The 26,491-nt window shown below is 41.1% G+C and overlaps 1 protein-coding gene across 1 annotated transcript in view; it reads left to right on the plus strand.

Moving 5' to 3' along the window:
• The first annotated feature begins 8,952 nt into the window (after window positions 1–8,952).
• Cntnap4 (contactin associated protein family member 4) overlaps window positions 8,953–26,491 on the plus strand; it is a 282,335-nt gene continuing 264,796 nt past the window's right edge. Inside the window, exon 1 of the mRNA XM_028892756.2 lies at window positions 8,953–9,159. Coding sequence (XP_028748589.1) covers window positions 9,069–9,159 — 91 coding nt within the window. The 5' untranslated portion in view covers window positions 8,953–9,068. The remainder of the gene's footprint in view (window positions 9,160–26,491) is intronic.

The raw sequence follows: 26,491 nt of genomic DNA on the forward strand, positions 1-26,491 counted from the left end.
ATTACTACTGCATTTCTTAAGAGAGTATCAGGTGTTACTGATCATTTTTTTAAATCTCAACTGGCAATTAAATGTTTCTTATAGAAGGTATGTCAGAGGAGATATGAATAGAAAAGGCACTGTGCTAAAACTTAAGTATTTGTAAAGTTACAAAACTCACTATGTGCTTTAGCAACACAGTTATCACTGCTTTTAACAATTGGAAGAGGAAAAAATAGTAACACCCAGGGCAAGATAAAACTGCTAGTAAAAATGCGTGCATGTTAGAGAACATGTCTCTTGATTAAAAATATGACAAAAGATTCTGTTGTTGCTTTAGGTCATGGAGATCTTACAGCTTTGGATCTGCAGATCTGGCCCTTCACATGATCTACCCGTTCATAGAAGAGGAGAATGTTGGGGTGGGCCAACTCATAGCCCTGGTTCTGGTAGCTGGGTTGGTAAGCTTGCCAGCTTTCCCTCATTGACAGAGCTCTCCAGCACTGCCCCAGCTAGCTCATCCACTACAGCAGGTTGCAAGGAACAGGAGCAGGGCCATAGGATATCCAAGAGGAGTCCCAGTGAGGGCCCAGTATTGAGGGTGTAGCAAGAGCCGGAGGCCTCAAACTAGACCAATGACTCATTGCAATGAGCACTTACAAGTTAAGATGTATGGACTAAAGGGTATACTGTGTGACTCACTGGGCCACACTTTAGCTTCAATACTTTTTTTTGTATGCTAGTTTGGTTGTTTTTATTTTTCTTTTGAATATTGTTTTGTTTTGTGGGGGAGGTTGCAAGGGCAGAGAGTGGATATGAAGGGACAGGAAGATGGATGGAATCTGGATATATGATGTGAAACCCACAAAGAGTCAATAAAAGAAATGACAAAATAAAAGTAAGTACTTTTATAAAAGATTGGTCCTACAAAAGGTTAATGAAACACAATAACAATACTATTATTAAAGAACATTTATTTGAATTTTTAATCATGTGTATGTGTATTTCAGTGTAGGATATGTATATTTGAGTGAAGTTAGCCAAGAAGGCCAGAAGAGGGAGTCAAATGTCCTGGAGCTGGAGTTATTGGCTCACTATGTGGTGAGTTGCTCCACATAGATTCTGAGAAGTGAACTCTGGTCCTCTGCAAGAGCAATGTTCACTCTTAATGCCTGAATTAGTTCTTCAGCCCCATGTCCATTTCTGTATGCTTAGTGGTGATAGCCAGGAAACAATGTTTGTAAGCATTATAAATATATTTGAGAGAGGGCTTTTGGCCAAAAATTATTTTTTTATACTATATTTTTAGTTAATAAAACCTATCTGTTTTGAGGAATAACATTAGCAAGATGGTAAGTCAGAAAGTCTCTGACTCCCTCCCTCAGAAGTATCAACTTAATCATGACATATACCCAATTTGTCTGATGAAAAAAACCTAAACACCAGGTACAAGGTTTTTGCATCCCGGGAAAGCGTGAAGCAGAATGAATGGGAGCGTGGTCGGAGAATCACGGCAGTTCTCTCAACAGAGCCCTTCTCTGAGCGTGGTGCAGGGCGATCAGAAGAAAATTCTTAACTCCCAATCTCTCCCTGGGGAGGTTTGTGTCTTTCCTGAATTTAAACACTGAGAGGAGCAGGAACTAGGTTAGAGCTGATGAGAAGGAAAGTGATCCACTTACCATAACATCACAGACCATCCGCAACACTGCAGCTCGGTTACAGGGGAACTGACTAACTAGGAGCTGGCAAACTTCTCTAATGAGATGACACACACAAGTCCCCAAAGGAGGGAGTCTCATAAAAGGCTTGAGAGATTTCCAGTCTGGAGCTCAGATGACTGACTAGTGAAACGTTTTTGTATAAAACAAAATCCTATGACGGGAGACACGGATGGTTTTTAAATAGCCGTGTCCCAACAGAAGACAGCGAGACATATGAAGAAACGTAGAAGCACACTCCAATCAAAGTCGCATAGTAAATTTCCAGAAACCAACCTTAAAGAAGTGGAAATATAAGAATTACTACACAAATAATTCAAAATAACTTTTACAAGGATGCTCAGTGAATTATGAGGGTCATGCAAGAAAGCAAACCCAGGAAAACAGCAGGAGAACTAACCGGGGGTGTGAACAAAGGGGCAGAAGCCACAGAGAAGAGGCGAGTAGGAAGTCCAGAGCTGAGCAGCATAGGCACTGAGTTCAACAGTTTGCTGCAGGTGCTCAACATCAGAACTTCAGAATGAACCAATGAAGTCAGGGCACTCAAAAAAAAACTCATGGCAGAAGGCTACAAAAGAAACCCAAGGGTGGAGAAAAGGAGAGGCAGCGCAGATCATGGGGGCTTCAGAATGAAAAGCAAGAAAGGGAGACATTGAGAGACTGTTTGATCAAATAATGGCCCCAGGTGTCCTAAATCAGGGGTGAGAAATGTAGACACAAGTTCACTTAAAGAACCCCAGCTAGTATTCTCTAAGGAGAAGGAGCCAAACCACAGTGTCATAAGACTTAAAAGTCACAGACAAGGACAGTAACAAGAGAAAATGACTAATCACATACAAGGAAGCATATATTAGGAGACCAGAATACTTATCAGCAACATAGAAGTTCCTTAAACAAATAGAGAGGCAGGAGAGATGGCTTGGCTGATAAAGTGCCTGCTGCCCAAGCTGAGGACCTGAGTTTGGATCAATATCACTTACGTAAAGAGCCAGATAGGTGGAACATGCCTGTAATCTTAGTATTGGAAAGGTGGAGACAGGGAAATCTTGGAGTTTGATAGATAGTTCTGTCAAATTAGTGAGCTCCACCAGGAGAACACGCCCAAAGAATCAATTAAACAGGGCTCCTAGGGGCTCGCAGAGACTGAAGCTGTGAGCTGTGTGGGTCTGTGCTAGGTCCTCTGTGAATATGTTATGGTTGTTAGCTGGATGATTTTGTGGGACCCCAACAGTGGGAGTAGGGGTGTCTCTGACTATTTTGCCTGCTCTTGGGACCCCTTTCCTCCTACTGTGTTGCCTCACCCAGTCCTGTTATGAGGGTTTGTGCCTAGTCTTATTGCATCTTGTTATGCCATGCTTGCTTGATATCCTTGGAGGCCTGCTCTGTTCTGAAGGGAAACGGAGGGGGAGTGGATCTGGGGGAGAGGAGAGGTGGTAGGGGACAGGGAGGAGTTGAGAGAGGGGAAACTGTGGTCTGGAGGTATTGTATGAGAGAAAAATTAAAATAAATAGTGTCCAAAAAAAAAAAAAATAAGGTGGAGGACAGTTGAAAAAGACACCCAACCTCAACATCAGACCTCCAGAAATGCCATTGCCGGCATACCTGCACACACACATAAGCACACACACAAATTAAAAGTAGAATTTATATATGGTCCATAAATTCCACTTCTAGATATATATCTCAAAGGATCTTGAAAAGACACTTTCATGTCACTCATATCAGCATTATTCACAATAGCCAAGTCCTAGAAGCACATAATGGCCATTGACCCATGAAGGAAGAAAGAAAATGTGTCTTATATGCACAATGGAATACCCTGTGATCTTAAAAAGAAGGACATTTGCCACTTGCTATAATCTGATGGCCTTTGAGACAGTATGCTAAGTGAAATAGTCTTGTCACAAAGGACACATAATGTGTGGTTCCATATATATGAAATATCTAAGTAAGTCAAAAATAGAGTAGAAACATGATTACTAAGGGCTGGTGAGTACAGGGATTGGTGTTTTTATGAGTACACGGTTTTGGTTTTGCAAGATGAAAACATTCTAGAGAGATTTATTAGACAGTGATGTGAATGTATGTGATATTTAACACAATTGAACCATTGTGATGGTTGGTTATGGGTTTCAGTTTGAGTAAGAGATGTGGAAGACCCATAAAATGCATGTTTGTGTGCCTCTGGAACTACTTCCAAAAAGAATTAATGTGTGGGGTGATGACTGGGAAAAAGACTAGCCCTGAGTGTGGCTTGTGGTATCTAGTGGGCTTGTGCCCTGGGTGAGAAGATGTAGAGGAAGGAGGTGTATGTATAGTATGCCAGCAGTATGTTCTGAGTGAGAGTTGCTTCCTTTGTTCACTGGCTGTCACATCCAGCTGCTCAGCCTTTCTGTATGGACTCAATACAAGCAGCTCTCTAGGCTTTCATAGCTGGGCCCAGTAAGGTATCCAGCTTCATGGGCTGGGCAGCTACCCTGTCTCAAACAAACAAACAAACAAACAAACAACAAACTCCAAGCAAATAAATAAGAGAAATAAGTGCATACACACACACACACACACACACACACACACACACACACACACACACACACCCTTGTGGGGGCCAGAAGTAAACTTCAGGTGTTGCTCTACCTTGAGTTAATTTTTAAGGCAGAGTTTCTCCATGGGACCCAGAGCTCATGAATTGGGTTAGTCTGGCTAGCTAAGGAACCCCAGGGATCCATCTGACTCCACCTTCCCAGTGCTGGAATTATAGGAATACACCATCATGACTATCTTTTTACATTCAAACTGAGGGTCAGACAGATCAGGTCTTCACACTCATACTGAAAGCACTTTACCTACTGAGCCATCTCCTCATGCCCTAACCGTGCAAAGTTTTGTACAGCTAAGTCAGACTCATTGAACGCGTTCCCCCTGTGTACACATCTGTGCTTGTATTTCTACCACTGAAGAAGAGAGAAGAGCTACTGTTACGTAAGAATTGACAACTGCACATTCTTGGTAAGATCTTGCCTTAGTAATCATGTTATCATTGTTTTTACACCAAAGTTTGATTTGTATGTATATCCTCAAAATGAAGTTGATTGTTTTTCTGATTTTACTTTGTATATATATTATTTTGAGGAAGAAAAATTTTAACATTAAACTTGCCTAATCCCCTCCTTACCCTCCCTACCCTCTTAATCTGAGGTAGAGGCTGATCTGAAACTCACTTTGTTTCCCAGCTCTGGCCTCAAGCTCATAGTGATCCTCCTGTCTCAGTCATAAAGATCTGAGATTGAAGACTGAATTTGCTATGTCTATGAGGTTGAACTTAAACTTTTGATCTTCCTACCTTGACCTCTCCTGGGCTGGGACTTAGGTGTGTATCACCACATGAATTTTCTTTTCCAGCCATTCTGGTGGGGTCAGAGAAATGAAGTACAGGTCAGTAGGTCTTGGTATCCAACCATTTTCTGCTATCAACGGTTCATATCTCATTGGCCACAACACGATGTAGCATGAGCTTTGGGAGTATATTAATTCTGACAGCAACATGCATTCATGCCACCTGGGAATGCTCATTGCCTGGTCACAACTCAGTCATGCAGTTCATACTGTACACATGAGAGCAAAAGGACTCTGTTTATTTTCCTTTTGTTTTTTCCAAATGAGGTACCAAAGACTAAGGTCATTGAGATATTTAATCAGTAATAGTGGGAATTGCATTCACATTTGGGCCTTTGTTAATCATGTCCAACCTCTCTCATTCAGTGGAGAAGGGTTTTACCGGGTCCTGAAATGACAGTGTCTTCCCATCTGCACTAGCTTTCAAGGAATTCTCTTACTGTGGTCTATCAGCGTGAAAGGTCCCTCTTGAATAGCACCATAGATAATTCACATTGAGAATTGAACATAGGGTCTCCTTTATGATAGGCATTGAGCTACATACCCAGATTTTGTTTTTAGTGTATATTTTGCTTAAAGAACATTTAATATTTATTCTCTCTCTCTCTCTCTCTCTCTCTCTCTCTCTCTCTCTCTCTCTCTCTCTCTCTGTGTGTGTGTGTGTGTGTGCACAAGCCACAGTACTTATGTGTAGGTTAGAGGACAACTTGTGGAGTTTATTTCCCCCTTTTACCATTTTGGATCTGAAGGCTGAACTTAAGTCATCAGGCTTGGTGGTGGCAAATGCCCTTAACCCACTAGCCATCTTGCTAGAGTGGAACCACTTTTTATTTATTTTTTTAAGATGTATTGATGTATTCATTTTTGGTTAGGTATACCAGTATTTTGCTTGCACATATGTATGTGCACCAATTGCACACAGTACCCACAGATATCACAAGAGGGCATCAGATTTCCTGGAACTGGAGGAATGTAGGCATGGTTGTAAGCTGCCATGTGGGTGCTGGGAACTGAACCCAGGATTTTTCCCAGAGCAGGAAGCACTCTTAACCACTGACCTACTGCTTCAGCCTCTCTACTTTTTACTTTTGAGACAAGGTCTTGCTAAGTTTATCACCTGGGGAAGGTCTTCAATTTTAAGTCCTCCTGCCATAGCCTCTGGAGTAACTGGGATATGGATCTGTTTGGTCAGGCCTAGGTTGTCTTAAACTTTCAATCATCATAAAATATATAATTATTTTTCCAATTTTAATCCAATACTAATCTTCAAGTTTCCTCATTTTTTTTCATGTAAGCAGTAACAAGCTTAATAGTTTAATATTTTCTTCTAGAAAGCTCGACTTTCCTGCCAAAGCAACAATTTTACAGGCCCATAGATCAGAATGTCAAATCCATCTTTCCTTGCTTCCTTCCTTCCTTCCTTCCTTCCTTCCTTCCTTCCTTCCTTCCTTCCTTCCTTCCTCCCTCTGTTTCTCCCTCCCTTCCTCCCTCTCTCCCTCTGTTTCTCCCTCCCTTCCTCCCTCTCTCCCTCCTTCCCTCCCTCCCTCTTTCCCTCTGTCCCTCCCTCCCTTCCTCCCTCCTTCCCTCCTTCCCTCCCTCCCTCTGTCCCTCCCTCCCTCCCTCTCTCCCTCCCTCCCTCCCTCCCTCCCTCCCTCCTTCCTTCCTTCCTTCCTTCCTTCCTTCCTTCCTTCCTTCCTTCCTTCCTTCCTTCCTTCTTTTTCTCCTTGTTGAGACAGGGTCTCTCATAGCCCAGGCTTGCTTCAGATTTGCTCTGTTGCTGAGAATGACCTTGACTTTCTGATCCTCCTACCGCCACCCCCCAAGAGCCAAGATTACAGGCATGCACTACCATACCTCTTTTATGTAGTGCTGGCAGTCAAACCCAGGACCCTGTGCCTCCTAGGTAAATACCCTATCAGCTGAGCTACATCTTCCACCCTCTATGTTTCTTTTTTACTCAGAGCAGTACTCTGGACAACGCAGTCTCACAGAGGCCTAAAAGATCCACTCTTCCTTTTGTAGGTACAAGATATTTTCCTCAAATGATCACTTTAATAATTTAATCAGATAATAAGTTTCAGATAGCATGTAACTTAAATTACCCCCTCAAATATTTACTGATATAAATTGTTAATATATAGCTGTTTTTCTTGACATCTTATGGCTTGAAAGCCAAAGCTAGGAATTTAGGTCTAGGAACACAGAAAATACTCAGGCCCTGCTTTTCTTTCCCCCTGATATTGGTTTTAAAGACTGGAGTTTTTGCAGGAGTGGGGGTGAGGGTATGAACTCTGATATGAGGGCAGCAAGCCTTAGGCTGAGATCAGTAGAACCAGAACCAAAAAACCAAGTCCAGCTTTCTTCAATTCACTTCCTAAGTCAATGACCCTGCAAATCATTCCCTTCTCTGTTCTTGGTTTTCATCTGTAAAATAGGAGAAGCAAAACTATCCATTCAGCTTTGTTTGAAGTCGAGAGCTAAACAATTATGCTTGGTTTATGGATGGATCTCTCATTCTACCCCCTTTTTACAGCCCAGCAAGGCTGCTGATGGGAAAGGTTTGAGCTTCTCCCTGTTCCAAACACCAAGATGTTGCTTGCAAGCTCCTGGATTCCTGTCTTTACAGCACCCAGCTAATCAGCAGGAAGGCATCTTGACATTTATTTTAAAGAGATGATTTACCCTCTCTGACACCATGCGATGTGCCACTCTGTATGGGGTCTTAGCTTTATCATTTAAGTGATTTAATATTCTGCACAAGCAGTAGTACCCATGGAGTGGCCATTGGAAGAGTATTCTCTGTAGTAGTTGATCTTGTGTGTGTTTGGGAGAAGGTTCCCTGTTTTCAGTATTCCATCATTTTCCATTCTGGGCCCTCTGGGAATTACTATTGAAGAACACGATTGTGGAATGCTGCCTACTCACAGAAGGATGCGTGCATGAAACTCAATCTACCCAGAGCACTCCACTGGTGGATTTGTATTCCTGAAGCACCAACTAAAATAAGAAATGTTAATTTCTTGCAGACTATTATCAGATGATTTTTAAATATCTGCCAAGCAGGAATGTCTGTTCCCATGTGAGGAATTTCCGTAATAAAATCTTGGCACCAGAGCACAAGGCGATAGTTTTATAGAAACAGAGAAAAACAGCAAGCGTTTTCCCCGAGGACAGTTTTAGCTACAATTCACCAATGCTTGCTTTGTTATTTCTGTCTTATTTTATGCTTTTGTTTTGAAACATAATGCAATTTTACCTGGATACACTCCCGGGCAATCAGGAAATAGCTCAGTATGTTGGTTGGCACTGCCAAATACAAGACCTGCGGAAAATCAGAAGGCTTCACCGCCTGGCCTCTTCCCCCACCCACAAGGCTGGCAGGGCACAAAACGGGTTAAGGCTTATTGAGAATAGAGAGGAGGGGAGGGAGCCCCGAAGAGGCCGGGAGCAGCGGGCAGCACCTCCAGTCCAGCTTCCATCACCTGCAGCCGCTGCGGAGCTCAGAAAGCTGCTAGCTGCTGCTGTGCTTTTGGGAGGAGGGAGGAGGGAGGATGCTGAGGACAATTTCTAGGACCGCTGCGAGGAGTGGGCGTGGCCTCGGCGGCGGCAGTGTGTAAGCTTGTCAGGACAGATGCTGGTGACTTTTCAGTGAGGAACCAGCGCTTGGGGGGGTGGCGAAGAGAAGGAGAGAGAGAGAGAGAGAGAGAGAGAGAGAGAGAGAGAGAGAGAGAGAGAGAGAGAGAGAGAGAGAGAGAGAGAGAGAGAGAGAGAGAGAGAGAGAGAAGGAGGGGGAAGGAGGAGAGAGCAGCAGCGCGTGAGAGGAAGGAGGGAGGGAGGGAGGGAGGGAGGGAGGGGGAAAGAGAGAGCCAGAGAGCTAGAGATACTGAAGACTCAGTCAGTGCTGGTGAAGGACCGAGGAGAACCTGTCTTCAGCGCCCCGAGCCACTCGAGATCTTTTGGGGAGCTCAAAAAATTATGAATATGGGATCTGTCACTGGAGCTGTCCTCAAGACGTTACTTCTGTTGTCTACTCAAAACTGGCACAGAGTGGAAGCCGGAAATTCATGTAAGTACACAGCAAATGATTTAAAACTTGCAGGGGGGCTACGCACAAAACTTTGATTCTGTTGTTTTCATGATCAATCTTTTCAACTGGAATCGCTGCAGGGGGCTAGGCGAAGCACCACAGGAGAATTGTGCAAATAGGACCAGGTTCCTCTTGGTCTGGTCAAAATATGCAAAATGTTATCTGGACTATTTTTTTTTTTTACTAGCAGAATCTCACTCTCCTTGAATATTCATTGAGAATAGTCAACTTCTAGTAAAACATTAAATTAACATCTTCATCAGGGACTAGCCCGGGCACCTTTCTTTAGGTTTTTGAATTTCGTTGGGATTATTTGGTGAGCAGGAAAACAACCAGCAGACTTGATATTCTGCTGCATTAGCTGAGATTTCTGAAGTTTGCGATTTAGCAGTAGCTGGCTGCATCTCTAAAATGATGCAGGCTAATAACTGAAACATACTGCAGACTTCACGGGCAGGCAGAATTGGTGGAGGCTGAGAGCTCAGCACTGAAGAGCCCTGTTCTCACGGAGAAGAGCACTCCTGGATGGGCACCCAGCCCTACATCTGGTTTAAAGGAAAATGTGAAGGTGATTTTTCTCCCCTCTTAAGTAGTGTTCTCTAGTGGTTGAATTTTCAACTTCATGTGTTTGTGATTGATTGTCTTGGTGCTGAGTTCATTGATTCAAGGAACATTCGTTACCGCCTCGTTGCTTAATTTACATACCACCCCAAATACATTGGCCAACTCTTTCACCAGCTTGCCATTGGAGATAGGAAAAGTTTTGAAAGTTTATATTTGGCTTAAATTCTCTAAATGGAAGTGTTTTCCCTTTTGCCGTGCATGATAAACAGCTCAGCAAACACAACTTTTTTTCTTTCTTTCTCTGATTTTAAAGGCAAGCCTTATCTGCTTTATATTACAAGAAAGGGTTACAAGGCCCGTGCAGGAACGGAGGCCACTGCTGTATTGCCAGGTTGAGGTTTGGGAGACAAGAAACTGGCAGCTCTCTGCTGTAGAAACCTCCTTTGACTTCACTGGAGTGTCCTCATGCAAAACACTGGGAACTCACTTTCACGAGCTCTAGTCCATCCAGGCTACGCGGCCAGCCACCATTGTGATTTTGTGCTTCCATTTGCAGGAGCTCATTTAATGTCACATTTTATCTGCCACTCTGCAAAGGAGAGAACCTCACTCCTGGAGCTGCACTGTGTTTCCCATTCAATTTTAAACGGGATGTGTGGGAAGCTCTTTAAATCAATATAATGTGCATTGTTCCACCCAGTCAAAATCTTAGTGGTCCTGTGGTGATAACCTTTGACTAGCAGGTTAGCAAACAAACAAACAAACAGGGACCACAAGTGACCAGACCCCAGGCAAATGAAGTTCTGTGGCAAAGGTGTGATTCCTCCTGAAGCTGCACGAGTTCCGTAAAGAGGGATCACTAGAGGTCACTGTTGCGATGTGAAGCACATCACAGGCTCCATTCCCATGAGCTGGGCAGAGCTTCACCCTGGCCTACTGCAGTTTGTCTTTCCAATGCATTCACTGCCTGTGGTTCAGTTTGCAGTATATTAATATGAATAATTGGGTTGTGAGTGGTTGATGTTTGTCTGCTTACTTGAAACCCAATGTAAAGTGTAGCCAGAAGATCTGTATTAAAGGGTTTTCTTCCATAGTATATCTTCTTAGCCAAGGAAAAGTGAGCAGCTGAGGTTTGAGGAGGGGCCAGGGTACTTGTCTGCTTGGCTCTGACTGGGCCTCTCACTGGTGCAGTTTCAATGTTGGATCTGGATCCATTGGGGTTTGAGTTCTCTACAAAGGCATTGGATAAACTCAGCGAGCCTGGAATTGAAATTATCAGGAATGCTTAAATATTAAAGTTGGAATTCTTGGTTAGCAGACATGCTTAAGAGTTTTCTTCTCTTCAAGTGCCCAAATTCATAATTCAGTGGCTTCAGATAATTAAGGTGACTTTTAGTAATTTCATATTGTATTTTGACAATGTGATTTGCAAATGTAGATTCAAAAGATTTCATTTCCTAATTTTTATATTAGTCCTTAGTTTTTACATTTTGGAGGTGTCAGGGTTCACTTGTTGCTGGGTGAGGATGGAAAGGCCATTTTTGGAGTATGTATTATGTGTTTAGGAACAAGGGTGCAAGTGAGCTAAAGACAGGCGACTAACTAGCACAAGCATCTCAGAGTCTTATGAGGCCTCCAATAACTCTTCTGAACCAGATTGTATATTAACAAGAGGTGAATCAATCTTAAATCCCCCTAGTAAAGTCAGGGGGAACTGAATATAAGCAAAAGAAAATTAAAGGCCGGTCTCTTGGGTGAATGCTAACACCTTTCTTCTTAGTTACAACTGACTCACAAGGAGAGAAATCTGTCATCCACTGAGTCAGCCTTTGGGTAACAATAAGAAGAACATTTGCCTAGGGGACTCTGTAAACCTGGGATTAGCTGAACTCTAATTTGAATATTAATTGATCTAATTAATCAACTGGGAAATTTGCATTAGAAAGATTCCATGCAAACACAATTGCCCCTACCTCTCTCTCCTCTCTCTTTCTTATATGTGTGTGTGCGCACACACACACACACACACACACACACACACACACACACAAACATCCCTATGTGTAAGTACAGATTACTAACCCATGTGCCTGTAGTCAGTGACTCTGTGACTCTGGTCAGTACCTGTGAGTTGCATTTTTTGCTTCTGGGGCCCCATATGACATTTCCAAGCTGTGAACCAGCACCCAGGTTTTACTTTTGGTCCAGGTCAAGATAAGTTTGCTACTACACTGAGCCATCCTTTGCATGCAAACACGGCGACAGGCATCCTTGCACATGAGCTTGCTCTCCTGGTTCTCTTTGGCTTCTTCACTTCCTTCTAAGAAAGATGTACTATAACAGGGAAGTTATTTATTTTACACTTATACTTAAGAATGCACAATTTCTGAATATGATAGTTTTTGGGGTTAAGGCACTATATAAGAAGGATGGGATGTAACTAGTAAGGCTGGGAGGGGTTTTGATTTTGGTTTCATTCTTATAGCTCACATGATGAAGGATACACTGAGCCCCACTCTGAGAATCATTAACACCCACCAAATAGCTCACTAATGACTTAATTAGAAGTTAGCTTCTGTCCATGTTCTTTTTTTTTCCCTTTAATTGAAATCAGGGATCTATGTCTGATATCTACCCTGAAGGAAGTACGAAAGAATATGATAAAATCAATACCAAAGAAAGGTAACTGCCTGAGTAGATGATCATTCTTACCAGGTCCAACCCAGATCCAATTCGACAGATCCTCATTATTAAAATTCAGTTTTGTAGTTCTTTCTAAAAACTTCCTCTTGTTCTCTTCCCTCCCCTAGATGTGCATCTGTAATAAAAGAATGAAATATCTAGAGTGTGATAACAAAGTTCTGATAGATACGATTCATGACACATTGTGTGAATGGCTGGCCCTTGGAAGTGACCATCAGTGGATTCTTGGACTCACTCTCCTAGGATCATTTACATTTGTCCATTTATTGCATCACCTCTGAATCATTTATGATCTTTTTGTGCATGGTTAACTTAGCTTATAAGCCAACATGGAGACCAAACATGACTTCTGTATGACACTTAGGGCTTAATTAAAGTAGTAAATACTGTTGTTGTCTTTTGAAACTGGTTTTGGAATTCATATCACATAGAAACAATTAGAGTCAGTCTGTATGTCAATGGACCTTTTTCTTTTTTCCTTGAAAATAGATCAATGGAATTGTGTAAGGTCATTGGAAAGAGGTTGTAATATTTAGCTCAGAGGTTGGCAGAGTCTGGACTATGAGTCAAATCTGGCCTCATGCATGTCTTTGTATGGCCTATGAACTAACAGTGGGGTTTGCATCTTTACCTGAAAAAAAAAAAAAGAAAGAAAAAAGAAAAGAGAATTCTTTGTGGGACAAAATGGCAATGTGAAATTTGAGTTCATATTTATATTAATTGATAAAAAGGTCTTACATCATTCATTAATCATGCAAATACTGAAGGAGCTGCTCATACTACTGGTAAGTATAACAGGGGAATCCTTCACTTCCCTATTTTCTTTATGTTTCTCCTGAGTGACTATTGCTGAGAAACCTCATTTCCAAGACTATGCAATCTCTGCATTTGTTAGTAAAGTTTCACAGTGTTTTGGTTTCGAAGTGGGCATTTTTAATCTCAAGTAATTGCATTACTATGCAGTGCTTGATAAAGTCTGTGAGCAATTTCACCTCAGACTTGGGATGAAAATTCTGCTGTTACTTCACATTTTCATGAGCATAGAATATTCTATTCTATACAAATCAGAAAAGATTTGGAATCAAATTGATTATGTGAGGGAAACATTCTTGTTTGAAGAGTGTTCTTGCTTTGAAAGTAACTCAGCAGCTTCCCCAAAATGCTCAAATTGGCAAACTTTCTAGAACAAATTGAAAAATAGATTTTCATTTAAGCACAACCCACTGAGAATTCACAATAATTAAGCAAGTGCTTTCCACCTACTCATGCCAGAGTAATTAATTTGTATGTAAATATCTTGTCCATTTGGAATTGTATTTACCTTTGATTTCCAGAAACTGGTCATTAGGTTAATTTTATTTATATTACACTATTTACAGCACTTAAAAGAGTAAGTTAAAATGCGATAGGGTATACTATTTGTATTGTAATTTAGAAATGGCTATTGGTTAAAATTTTATTTTTTTTTATAATTTATTCTTTTTTTTCTTTTGAGGCAGGGTCTCGTGTAGTCCAGGTTTCCTGTGAACTTGCTATGTCTGACCCACAACTCCTGACTCTCCAGACTCTGCTCCCAAATTCTTATATTACAGATATGTGCCACTAAGAGCAGACCATACTTTGTGTTTTGTTTTGTTTATTTGTATTTTTGAGACAGGAAGTCATTATATAGCCCCGGATGGCCTAGAATTCACCATGTAGGTCAGGATGGCCTGGAACTCACAGAGATTCACCTGCTTCTGCCTCCTGAATGCTAGATTAAAGGTGTAAGCCACCACACCTGGCTCTTAGTAGTGTCTTAACAGTTCTGCTTTAAATGATGATTCTGACTTCTCATCAAAGGGCCATTTTTTTTTGAGTCTAAGAACATCTTAAGATGTGACCTAGGATGGGTCTTAGTAAGAATTGAGGCAACTGACTCACAACTATCTATTGGACACAGATGCTTAGGGATAGTGACCTTGACAGTCCAAAGTGTTGAGTGTGGTCTAGCATTAGAATATCAGTCTGGCTTCACAAATGCCCATTTTTCTGCTTAGAATGAAAATCTCTTTTATCTCAGATCAATCAATACTGGACCTTTAATGTTGTCAACTAATGAATCATTTGACCTTTAAATTGCCAGTTAGCCCCAGATTAGCCAAGAAATCCTTCACTCTTTATGCTGTTTGTTTGTTTGAGGGGGAGTTATGGAATCTACTTTTAAAAAGGAACTACTTGTTTTAAATAAGATAAGTAATGAAAATTTTTTGGTCTGAGTTTATCAGATGTTACTGGACTGGACATTGTTAATATATATAATGGAGTTTTTATCTGAATCTGTCAAATGTTAATGGACTAGACATTGTTAATGTAATCTTGACTGTATATTGCATATACTTATTGAAGATAGTTTTTCTTGTATTAGTTATAAGCTTTTTTAATTTTAGACAAAAAGAGAGGAAATGTGGTGGTATTGTGTTCCCCAAAATATTGTGTACTCTAATAAATTTATCTGGGGTCAGAGAACAGACAGCCACTAAATACAAAGACTAGAAAATGGTGGCACTCACACCTTTAATCCTAGCATTCCAGAGATAGAAATCCCTCTGGATCTCTGTGAGTTCAAGGCCACATTGGAAATAGCCAAGCATGGTGACACATACCTTTAATCCCAGAAAGCCAGCCTTTAATCCCAGGGAGTGGTGGTAGAAAGCAGAAAGATATATAAGGCGTGAGGACCAGAAACTAGAGGCATTTGGCTGGTTAAGCATGTGGCTGGTTAAGCTTCAGGCTTTTGAGCAGCACAGTTCAGCTGAGAGCCATTGGAATGAGGACACAGAAGCTTCCAGTCTGAGGAAACAAGACCAGCTGAGAAGTTGACCAGGTGAGGTTAGCTGTGGCTCGTTCTGTCTCTCTGATCTACCAGCATTGACCCCGATAACTGGCCTCAGGTTTGACTTTATTAATAAGAACTTTTAAGATTCCTGCTACATCGGGGAGTCTCAGGTAGTCCATGCTGACTTTGAACTCTGGATCCTTCTGTCTCAAAGAGCTAAGATTACAGACATGCACCACCAGGCCCATAATCAGTGTCCTTTAAAAAACATCTTTTTCTCTCCTTTGTACTGACTGAAAGTTTGCAGAATACAAACACTAGGAAGATAAGACAACATGGCCACACAAATCCCAAGAATGCATATTCATATTCGTAGCTTATTATTTTTGCTGAAATAATAAAAGTTTGCATACTTTGATCTGATTTCCCCCATTGCTTATGGCTTATTATTTTCTATTTTTATTGATTCAAACATTTTGGCATCACTGACTTGCTTGATATGTATCTAGAATTATTGCTGTTTTCTTGTTAGAATGATGGAGAAGGATTAATCCTCACAGAATATGTGTTTCAGATAAGAGTCGCTTTGTGAATTCACCACGTTCTTGAGGTTGAAGGTGTTTTGCTGTTGTTGTTGGTAGAGTGAGCCCTAACTACCCAGATGACTAACACTACTGTGTTAGTGGCTCTTCTAGAAGAAATCTTTTGAATACTCTTTAACAAGCAGAGCTCCAGAACACACCTTGAATTGGAGCATCAGATGCTGCAGTTGGTTGGAGTTTGCTCATCTCAAAGAGAAAAAAATGCTCAGTGCGATGTGATGGCACACCTGTAATTCCAGCACACGGAATGATGAGGCCGGAGGATCATGAATTTCAGTACAGACCCAATTAGATAGTGAGATCCAGTTTGATAAAATCCAAGGGCAGAGGATGCATTTTTGTGGTAGAACACTTGACTAGCATGCTTACGACCCTAGACTTCTAGAACTTCCCACTGACACCACAGAAATGTAAAAAGAGTGCTAAAAAAAAAAAGAAGGAAAAAAAAAAGAAGGGAGCTCTAGGAAAGCCTGTTGTGATTGTCTGAAGCCTTTCTTTAAGGAAAACACACTCACCGATGAGTGGAATACATGTCTTCAGAAGTAACAGCTTATTTGTAATTCTAAGTTATGATAGATAGCATTTGTAAAATTTTAAAAAATCTTGGTGTGTGTGTGTGTGTGTGTGTCTGTGTCTGTGTCTGTGTCTGTGTGTCTGTGAGTTTACATGCACCACATGTGTGCAGGATCCCTTAGAGGCTAGAAGAGTATACCAGATTCTCTGACATGAGCTGCCATGTGGGTATTGAGAACTGAATCCATCCATGTCCTCTGCTAGAGTATCAAGGACTCTTAACCTCTGAGCCACCTCTCCAGCTCTTACAGTACATTTATAAATGAGAATGATGTCAGGTAGGCTTAATGTCATTGGGTTATATCAATTTGGGGGAGGGGGAGGCAACTTTGATGTCAGATTTCAGCATTCAAATTTCTTCAGTGAGCTCCAAGGCTGTAGTCTGAGCTTGGATTTCAATCAAATGTTTCTGTCTTTACACATGCATGTTTACAGCTCTGTGACTTTCATGGCTGGCCTTTTTGTTTTTAATCTATAGTTGGGGTACCCCAATATGCCGGCTAGTTTTCCCAGGGTATGGTGTTGGTAAAGACCCAAATCTGCTATTACGATACAAGAAAGCTGCTTTTGTCCTCAGTCAGCTTTCAAAAGGTGGAGTTTGTATAGCAATATCTTTTGCAAAGGCATTCACATACATGACATTTAAAACTACAGGTCAAGACATGATGGCATGTGTGCATGTCAAGTGTCTTCCTCATTACCGTCTTAGCTCCATGTGGTGATTGGAAAGAGAGTATATGCCAGGCTTTTTGTCCCTTTCCAATGGAATTTTTTTTGTCATGGTTCATGGAAAAGCAGTACTTTGACAATAAAATTGGGGAAATCTCATAACAGGATGTAAAAATGAGCCTGTTTATGTTACAGTTAATGAGTCATTCCAATGTAATAATTGGAAAAGTGAGTGAAGCCTGCAAACATTTGACATTTTAAGTAGTTCAAAATTAGTAACTATAAAATTTTTTAATGCATAATTATTTAATAGTGATGGGATTTATCTAGAAGGGTTTTAAATCACAAAAGAAAAAATGGTATAATATGTATCGTATCTATAGCTCTAATTACTTTTTTTAAAAAGTAAGTTCCTCTCATTAGCAATTGTCTGTAATAAGACATTATGTGCTTCTAAATCACAAAACACATATTTGTTTCCATGACCACCCCCCCACTGGCTATTATGGTGCTTAAAAATGGGATCATAGGTTGATACTAGTCTAGAAGTAATGTAAATATATAAATTCACTGTCTTCCTAAAGTACATTTATTGTGTAATTGCTAGATGAATTGTTATTTTATTACTTGACTTAGCAGTTTCAACCTACAGAGATTGATTTTGAATGTTCTCTGAATAACAAATATACCGATGAACTCTCAAGAACTGGTTCTGAACCAGGGCTTGGTAGGTACCTGGGTGAATTGAGCAGACATTTGAATCTCTTGGTTCATGACAGAGGTCCTACCATCTTCCTGTTAGTATAAACCAATACCTACTAGACCAATAGAGGGAGTCTTGAAGAATTTGGGAAAATTAAATGTCTAGGCTAATAGCTTTGCTTTGAAATATTGCATATCCACATATATACCCATATATATATATATACACACATGTATAAATACACACACAAGCATATGGTCCTTAAGACTTGTCATTTAAAATCTGTTGATCATCAGGAGACAAGGAAATAGAAAGGCATTAATTTGAAAACAGTCTTTAAGGGACTTGAGTTACTGAGATAAAATTATCAAGTGTGTGTGTGTGTGTGTGTGTGTGTGTGTGTGTGTGTGTTGGAAGGCATTTAGGAAGGGATTAAAGATCGGGGATTTCAGGACATACCCATTGATTACCCATGGGAGTACTTTTTGAATTAAGTTGTGTTAAGACACAGAAGAAAGTTGTGTTTCACTTGCTGTCCATACCACAGCCATCTCTAATATGGTTGTAAAACAGTGTATGGAGATAAATATTTTACCCTGATGTGAACACTGTCCAATATGTATATGTATTAAAATATATGCTACCCTATAAACATGTACAATTTCCTTGTTGTATTGAAAAGAAACCCATCACCACTGTCCTGGTTAGCGTTAGCGTCAACTTGACTCGGCCTAGAATCATCTGGAAAGAGTTTTAATTGAGTAGTTTTCACTATCAGGTTGGTCCATAGGCATATAATGAGGGATTGCCTTGATTATTGATTGGTATAGGAGTGGCACCATTCTATATGGGAAAGTCATGGGCTGATTAAGAAAATATGAGCCTGAGAAAGGCAGCAAACAGTGCTCCTCCATGGTTACTGCCTGCCAGTTCTTGTTTGAGTTTCTGCCCTGACTTCCCTAGGTGATGGCCTGGGATCTGGAAGTATAAGCCGAATAAATTCTTTCTTCCCCGAAGTTGTCTTTGGTCAGAGTGTTGTATCACAGCAACAGAAAATAAACCAGAACAAGCCCCAACAGCCAAAGGAAAAACTGTGTAGGATTAAAATTGAGCAAAATAAGCTGCCTATGGTGGTGCCCTTGGGGGCTGAGGCAGGAGGACTGCAAGTTTGAGATCAGCCTTGGCCATATCGTAAGTTCAGAGTTCAAGGTCAGCTTGGGAAATGTGGTCTCTAGTTCAACGGAAAAAAAAGAGAGAGAACATAAAGTTGGGATGAGGTGCTGGTGGGAGTCTGGGATCAGTTGGAAGTGGGCAGTTGGAGTAGATAGGATCAAAGAAGCACTTTGTATACATGTATGAAATTCTCAGAGAAGAAATAAAGATATTATATTAAAAAGCCAAAAGACAATAAAGCATAATAAAACATTCACAAAACGTCTTTGGAGATCCTGTTTAAATTTACTCCGAACATAGACAACTCTATTTGTCTTTTATAATTTCAAACTCCATTATTTTGTAGACTGTGGTATGGTTTTGCTAATATTTGACTCAACTTTCTATCAGCCCCTAAATTCTAGTTTTTGTCACCATGACATAGAGGGTGAAAAAACAAAACAAAACAAAACAAAAAAAACGGCAGGAGAGCTTCTGGCGTTACAGCCACGGGGCAAATCAAAGCATAATTTAGCTCTCAAAGATAGTGGAGTGGAGTGATGCTGGTACCCAGAGTAGGACATTACAAACAGAGTTTAGCACTTGCCACATCATTCAGTTTTATCTCTCAATTTGGGCTGATTTTAAACAAAAAGAGTCTATCTCCAAGGCAGAAAGCTGCATGGATGCTCACTGATCTTCATAGTTAAGGATTTATAATACATATTTACATTTGCCATGTTTTAGATGTTTAGGACTTAATTAAAAGAACATTGCTAAAATAAAAGCAATTCTGTCTAAATTGGTGGCGAGGGAATTCTGTGCGAGGTTATAAAGCTGCTCAATTAGGCGCTTTTGTGGCACAGCGTGTATGATTCCAGGCTTGTTTGAACTGTTGTGCTTTTGTGTGCAGACTATTTTACCACCCTGTTAAGAAAACATGACGCATGTCTAAAATGTCATGATTGCTATGTCTCTAGTATCATGAAATGTATAGTCTTTCCTTTAAACCACTACCACCAAAATAAAGCACCCCCCCCAAAACAACAACAAACACCAGATAATCAGAAAAAGAGTTTAAGGAAAGGAAAGAGCAAACATGGAAGGTAACACTTGGTTTTCTAAGCCCACAGCATCCTTCATTACAAAATGGAACAAGAAAACATAAACTACTTCCTTACCAAATATAGTATCTATTGAAGAGAGGGGAAAGAAGTGGGCTCATAAAAATTGAGTGTAGAGCATTAAGGTACTAAAAATAAAATTTTACCCATAATAATTTGCTCTGTTTAACACGTGAAACTGAGATTAAATTCATTTTCTTTTAAACTAGTTCTCCTTGTGAAATGACCATATTTGTTTTTTTGGTGGTGGGGGAAGGGTGGGAGGAGGCCTTTATGTGCTTGCCCGTGGAATGGCCTTTTTTTTTTTTTTAAGGTAGATGTGTATTATTGCAACTTAAAGGAGATTAGTGAGAAGACAATGTATGTAGTGTCATTAATCACCAGAATATTCTCCAGAGACGATGCCAGGAAGTTCTCTGTTCCTCTGAGTTAGCAGAATCGAGCCTCCTGTGATCATGTTCCTCTTTCATTTTCCTGGATGTAAGGGCGATCTGGCCGTGACATCTGTCATGTTTAGCAGTTGCCAGGACTGACTTGGCTGATCTGGCTGGTGTGGCAGCTGTCCTCTCTTCCTTCCTCGTGCCCCAGCCCAAGCATCCCTACGTCATCCATTCCTTATTAGGCAATATTTTAAAAATATTACACATTACTGCCTGTTAGGTAAGCCCGACAAACCATGTCCACATATTTGATCCATGTTAAAGCGTTCAGTTTTGCAGAAGAACAAGTCTTGCTTTATGGCAAACTTCCACTGCAGCGAGGAGGTTGCTTCAACGTTCAGACCAAAGTTACCAGCACGGTAGCCTATGTGCTGCACAGGAGCCCCTGTCTTCCTGCTCTTGCCTGTGTTCACTGCTCTTTCTCTCCCAAATCCTGCTGTCAGCACGTGTCCTCTGCCCTCCCTCTTTTAGTCCACACTCTGTTGTTGTCTTTACGTTGGTAATTCCCCCAGAATCTCATCCCACAAACATTTCTGGAAAATTTCTTAAATGTTATTTGACTTTTTATTATTGGGGAGGGGGGACACACACACCTCAGCATAAGTTTGGAGGTCAGAGGACAATTTTGTGGGGTTGGTTCTCTTCTCCTAATTTTATGTGAGTTCTGGGGATGGTTATTTCAGGTGGGCAGGCTTGCACAGGAAGTGCCTTTACCAGCTGAGCCATCCTACTGGACTCTGGAAAACTTTTTTTTTCCTGTATTTACAGTTGTGTGTGTGTGTGTGTGTGTGTGTGTGTGTGTGTGTGTGTGTGCATGCATGTGTGTGTATGGGTATGTATGTGTGAATATGTATGTGTGTGTATGGGTATGTGTGTGTGTGAATATGTGTATGTGTGGTGCATGTGTATAGGTGTATATTTTGCATTTGTGTGGTTGCACTGTTTATGTTCCCCTGGGGGCTGATTTTGGAACTCATCCTCCATTGCTCTTGTACCACATTCATTGAGGTAGGATCTCTAAATCAGCAGAGATCTTTGGTATGGTTAGTCTCAGTAACCAGGGTGCTCTGGAAATCCATGTCTCCACCTTCTGAGGCTGGATTAGAGGTGGGCTGCTGTGCCCACCTGGCATTTACATGGGTGTCTGGGTATATGAACTTTGGCCCTAGGCTTATGTGCCCAGAACTTAACCACTGAGTAATCGCCTCAGCCCTGCAAATCTCTTTAAAATCAATTTCACCCCCTTCCTCTGTGAGGTCTTCCCTGAGCAAACTGTCTCAACTGTCATCAGTTCCTGGCAGGAATCCCCTCTCACTCGAGTGCTGGCCTGGTCTGAGCAGGAAAGCTGGTATTGAAGACAGGCTTATTTACAAAAGTGTAAAATCTCTGAAGAGTAAAGGTATTGCTTTGGTAATGTTTGTAAGCACACTAGTATAGTACCTGGGCTGAAGAGAGTTCCCAGTAAAGGTGGGAGAAAATCCATGCATAGCTTGTATTCTATTTTCTAGTTGAAACATTAGTGTCATAGGTAAATCAGAAGGATATCTTCTATTTAAATGAATAAGAAATCCATTTATATTTGGTGGACTCCTCCTCCCTTTAAGCTAGCCTTTTACAATTTTGCCATTCTGTTTTCCTCTATTACATTTTAATTTTGTTAGACTGAGTCTATTTCATGCTGTCAGTAATGTTGGGTGTATTTCCCTGGGCTTACCTACTGTTCTCTTTCTCTCTCTCTTCTCCTCTTTCTTTATCTTTTTCTAAAAAATAAAGCAACTGTAGTTTGAGAGGCTACTGGCTCAAATCATTTTGATTAAGACTCTCAGAGGACAGGTCAACACACACACACACACACACAGACACACACAGACACACAGACACACAGACACACACACACACACACACTGAGCATAAACTGACTGCCGAACAGCTATCCTGGGTCTGTCCACCTTGGTAACAGCCCCTGAAGACAGTCTGTAAGTTGGAAGTTGTACACAAGGGACCTCCAGCTTTCCAGGGGGACATTTTCAGCTTTTTATCTACCTCAATTTCAATTATTCTTTATGAAAATTTACTTTCCCTTTTCTTTTAATCATTTTTATATTTTTTTCCTATTTGTTTACTTGTTTATTTATTTATTTTTGAGACAACGTTTCTCAATGTAGCCCTGGCTGGCCTGGTACTTTCTATGCAGCCCAGGGTGGCCTACAACTTACAGCAGTCCTTTTGTCTCTGCTTCTCCTGAGTGCCACGAGGATAGTCACATGACAACATTCCCCGTTCTTTTTTATGGTCTTTGGTTGGAAAACTTCCCTCATATGCAGAGAATAGGGAAAAACAAACAACACCAACAATTAAAAAAACAAAGGTCCCCGACCCCCCCCCCCTTTTTTTTACTTTTCCCTTTCCTCACTGACTTTGTCAAGAAGGAGCCAGCAGCTTCCCTGATTTTATTTTGCATGAAATGTACACATGATGTTTCTTGTTGCCTGGAGCAGGTTTTGCCTGCATTGATGGGTTCTTAACTTTTAATTTCCTCTTTTAATTGCACACATGCTCATTTTTAAAATAATGATTTTCTTATAAAACCCTACCACATCTTTTCAAATTCCTTTCACGTTTCTTCCTTCTCATGGTACACATTTGTGATTTTTATTGCCAGAATCGTATAGTTCACAGCTAACCACAAGTGTTGACACATGCTGTCATTAACAATGACAGATATTCCTTTTGCATTAGGCTCTGTGGATGCTGAGGTAGTGGAGTGTGGACTCCTCTTTTTCATTTCCCTCTCACATAGGCCTGTGAGGCAGGTGATGACCCCTCTACAAAATAGAAAACCAAGACCTGGAAGGTTCTAGAGCTTACGTGTGGCTACGCATCCACCGACTTCACCCCCATCCCTTGGGAACGAGTACATCATCTTCTCCATGAACCTTGAAAATCACCTCTTCTGAGTGTTTCAGCACACCTGTGCCCTTTCTCAGGGTCTCTTTTAGGCATGGCACGTTGTTCCTGTTTTAAGTATGTATTTTAGGAGATGCAGAGATGACTCAGCAGTGAAAAGTATCCATTACTTTTTTAGAGTTTGGTTCCCAGCACCCATGTTGGGTAGATCACAGCTACCTGTAATTCCAGACAAACTGATGTCCTCTACTCGCCTCCCAAGGCACCCACACTAATGTGCATATACCTTTCCCCCAAAACATATAGGCACACACATACACAAACATACAGACACACACACACGCCTACAGGCATGCACACAAACCTACAGGCACACACACACACACACACAGGCACTCACACACATACAGACACATATACACACACAAACAAAATAAATCTTAAAATATGTATTTTGATTTTAAATTGGTGCATAATAACTAATGTGTTTCTAGGGTTGCAGCACGACATTTCGATGCACGTATACAATGCATAAGATGAGCCTAACAGGGACATCACCTGAAATATGTGCCATTCCTTTGTATTACAAAGTCACAAAATCTTTTTTGAAATAGTCAATTAGTTGCTATCAATTATAATTACATTCTGGGGATTGCTAGTTATTATTTTCTCATTGATTTAACAAGATGCATGACAAAAGCAGCTTCAGGGGGAAGGATTTGTTCTGGCTCACCGTCTCAGAGCAGGCACGGCATCACAGAGTTCATGGCGATGGGAGCAGTTAGCAGAGCCTCTCGTGTCTTTGTGGACAGAAAGCACAGAGCTAGACCTGAACTGGAAGTGGGCTGTACCTTCCAAGGTGAACTACATCTGCTGGCTAGCTCTTAGTCCCAGTGCTTCTAGAGCCTCCCCAAAGAGTATCACAGCTGGGGACCAAACGTTCAGATACATGAGCCTGAGGGGGTGGTGCAGGGCATGTCACATTCAAACCTTACTACTTCCTATTGAACAAAATGATTCCTCTGTCAGGTACATCCACCCACCCCCCCACATTCCCCCTGTCCTCTGCCCTCTCAGGCTCTGGTAACCACTAATATATTTCCTCCTTTAATAAGATCAATGTTTTAGTTTGAGCATGTGAGTGAGAACATGGTATTTATCTTTCTGTGGTGCGATAAATTCCGAGATGATCCTTCTCTTTCTCTTCAAACATCCTGCCACTTGTATTTTAACTGTAAACTTTCTCAACGGTTAGAGAGAAACAGTAGGTGACAGGTAGGCAATAATAAAATTTTATCCTTTGCAAAAACTTTTCTCCACACCGTCTTGCTTCCTGTTGCTCAAGATCCATACATGCCCTCCATCTTTTTAGTCAGCGCCTCCTAGAACAGCATACTCAAGGTTGAAACTGTCCAAGGCACCAGAGAAAGCCAGCTCCTTCCTGCAATTGTGCAGTGCCTGGCTGAGCACTCTGCTGGCTTCACTTCTGTCTTCCATCAAAGCCTCTCTTGTCCCTGCTGTGCAGAGGCACACTCCTTATGGCTGCGCGGCGCCTCTTCTAGCGCTGCCATAACAGAATATAACAGCTTGCGTGCCTGGAGTAACAGGAATTCACGTTTTTCCACACTTCTGAACTCCAGGGTCAAGGGCAGAGGTCAGGGTTGCTTGATGGGGAGTCTTTTCTTTTGGTCTTGTGATGACTGCTTACTTCCCATGTCTTCAAGAACATGGTAGTGTGTATGAATTTTTATGTGAGCGTGAGCATGCATATATGAATATATGTGTGTGCATGCATGTGCACGTGTGTGTGTGTGTGTGTGAGAGAGAGAGAGAGAGAGAGAGAGAGAAAGAGAGAGAGAGAGAGACAGAGAGACAGAGAGACAGAGAGAGGGAATGAGCTATTTTGTCTTTTCCTATTCTTATCTGGACATTAGTCCTGTTGGATTAGGGTCCCACCCTTAGGACATCATTTAACTATAATAATTACCTCTTCCAGTGTCTCATCACTAAATACCAACACATTGGCAATTAGGGTTTTTATACACCAATTTTTGGGGCTATGCATTTCAGTCCACGGCAGAGGTTGACTGTTGCTGATCTGAAGAGAGATTTCTCAAGTCCAAAAGCATATATTTCTTTTACACATTGAGGCTTCTTTGGCACATTGAAAAATGACAAAGTCACCCTCCATTTGGATGGATCTCTCTTTAGTGGCATTGCTGAAATCACTACTACTGTGCCCATCTATTGGCCAGTTGTTATAGGTTCACTACTGCCATCTCTTTCTTTTTATCAGCACCCTGTATTCTTTAGCTGCTGCTACCCAAGAGCTCCAAATACCCATAAGAAGTGTGTACATTAATGATACAAAAATGCTTTTCCATAAATTCGCAACAGTTCCCTATCTTTGAAGGAAGTCATTTCCCTTGAGCACATTATTGTATTTCCAACATTCCTTCCAACAGTCTCGGATATTCAGAGGATGGTAATTTATTGCCCTTTATTAAAATCACCTCTGTATTTACCACCATTATTCCCTTAGCTGTTACCTCAAGTATTATTTTTATCCCTTTTCAATTACATTCCTCTTTATGCTTCTGAGCTCTGGTGGTGGTGTGATTTGCTCTGAGTGTTTTGTGTATCGCTCCCCGCCCCCCACCAAAGTGGATTGCACAATTTGTTTTCCCAGGTCCTTTCCCTGAACCACATAGTACAACTTCCTCTCCTTCTCCGTCTAATCTCTCCATATCTATCCACATACAAACAAATAATAAAACCACCATCCTAATAACTTTTCATTTATATTTTATTAGCTATTTGACAATTTTGTAAAATGTATTCTGATCATATTCATTCTCTCTTCTAACTCCTCCCAGATCTACCACCCCCTTTCCTAACAATCCAACTTTAAGTCCTCTTGTTTTTTGTTTTTTTTTTTAAACTCACAAGGTCCAATTTGTGCTTCCCATACACTCTTGAATGTACTACCATCAATGGGAGCATGGTGGATCTACTTGAGGCTACACCCTTAAAGAAAAAAAGACTTTACCTTTCCC

This window comes from Peromyscus leucopus, chromosome 5, assembly GCF_004664715.2.
Source record: "Peromyscus leucopus breed LL Stock chromosome 5, UCI_PerLeu_2.1, whole genome shotgun sequence".
Lineage (NCBI taxonomy): Eukaryota > Metazoa > Chordata > Mammalia > Rodentia > Cricetidae > Peromyscus > Peromyscus leucopus.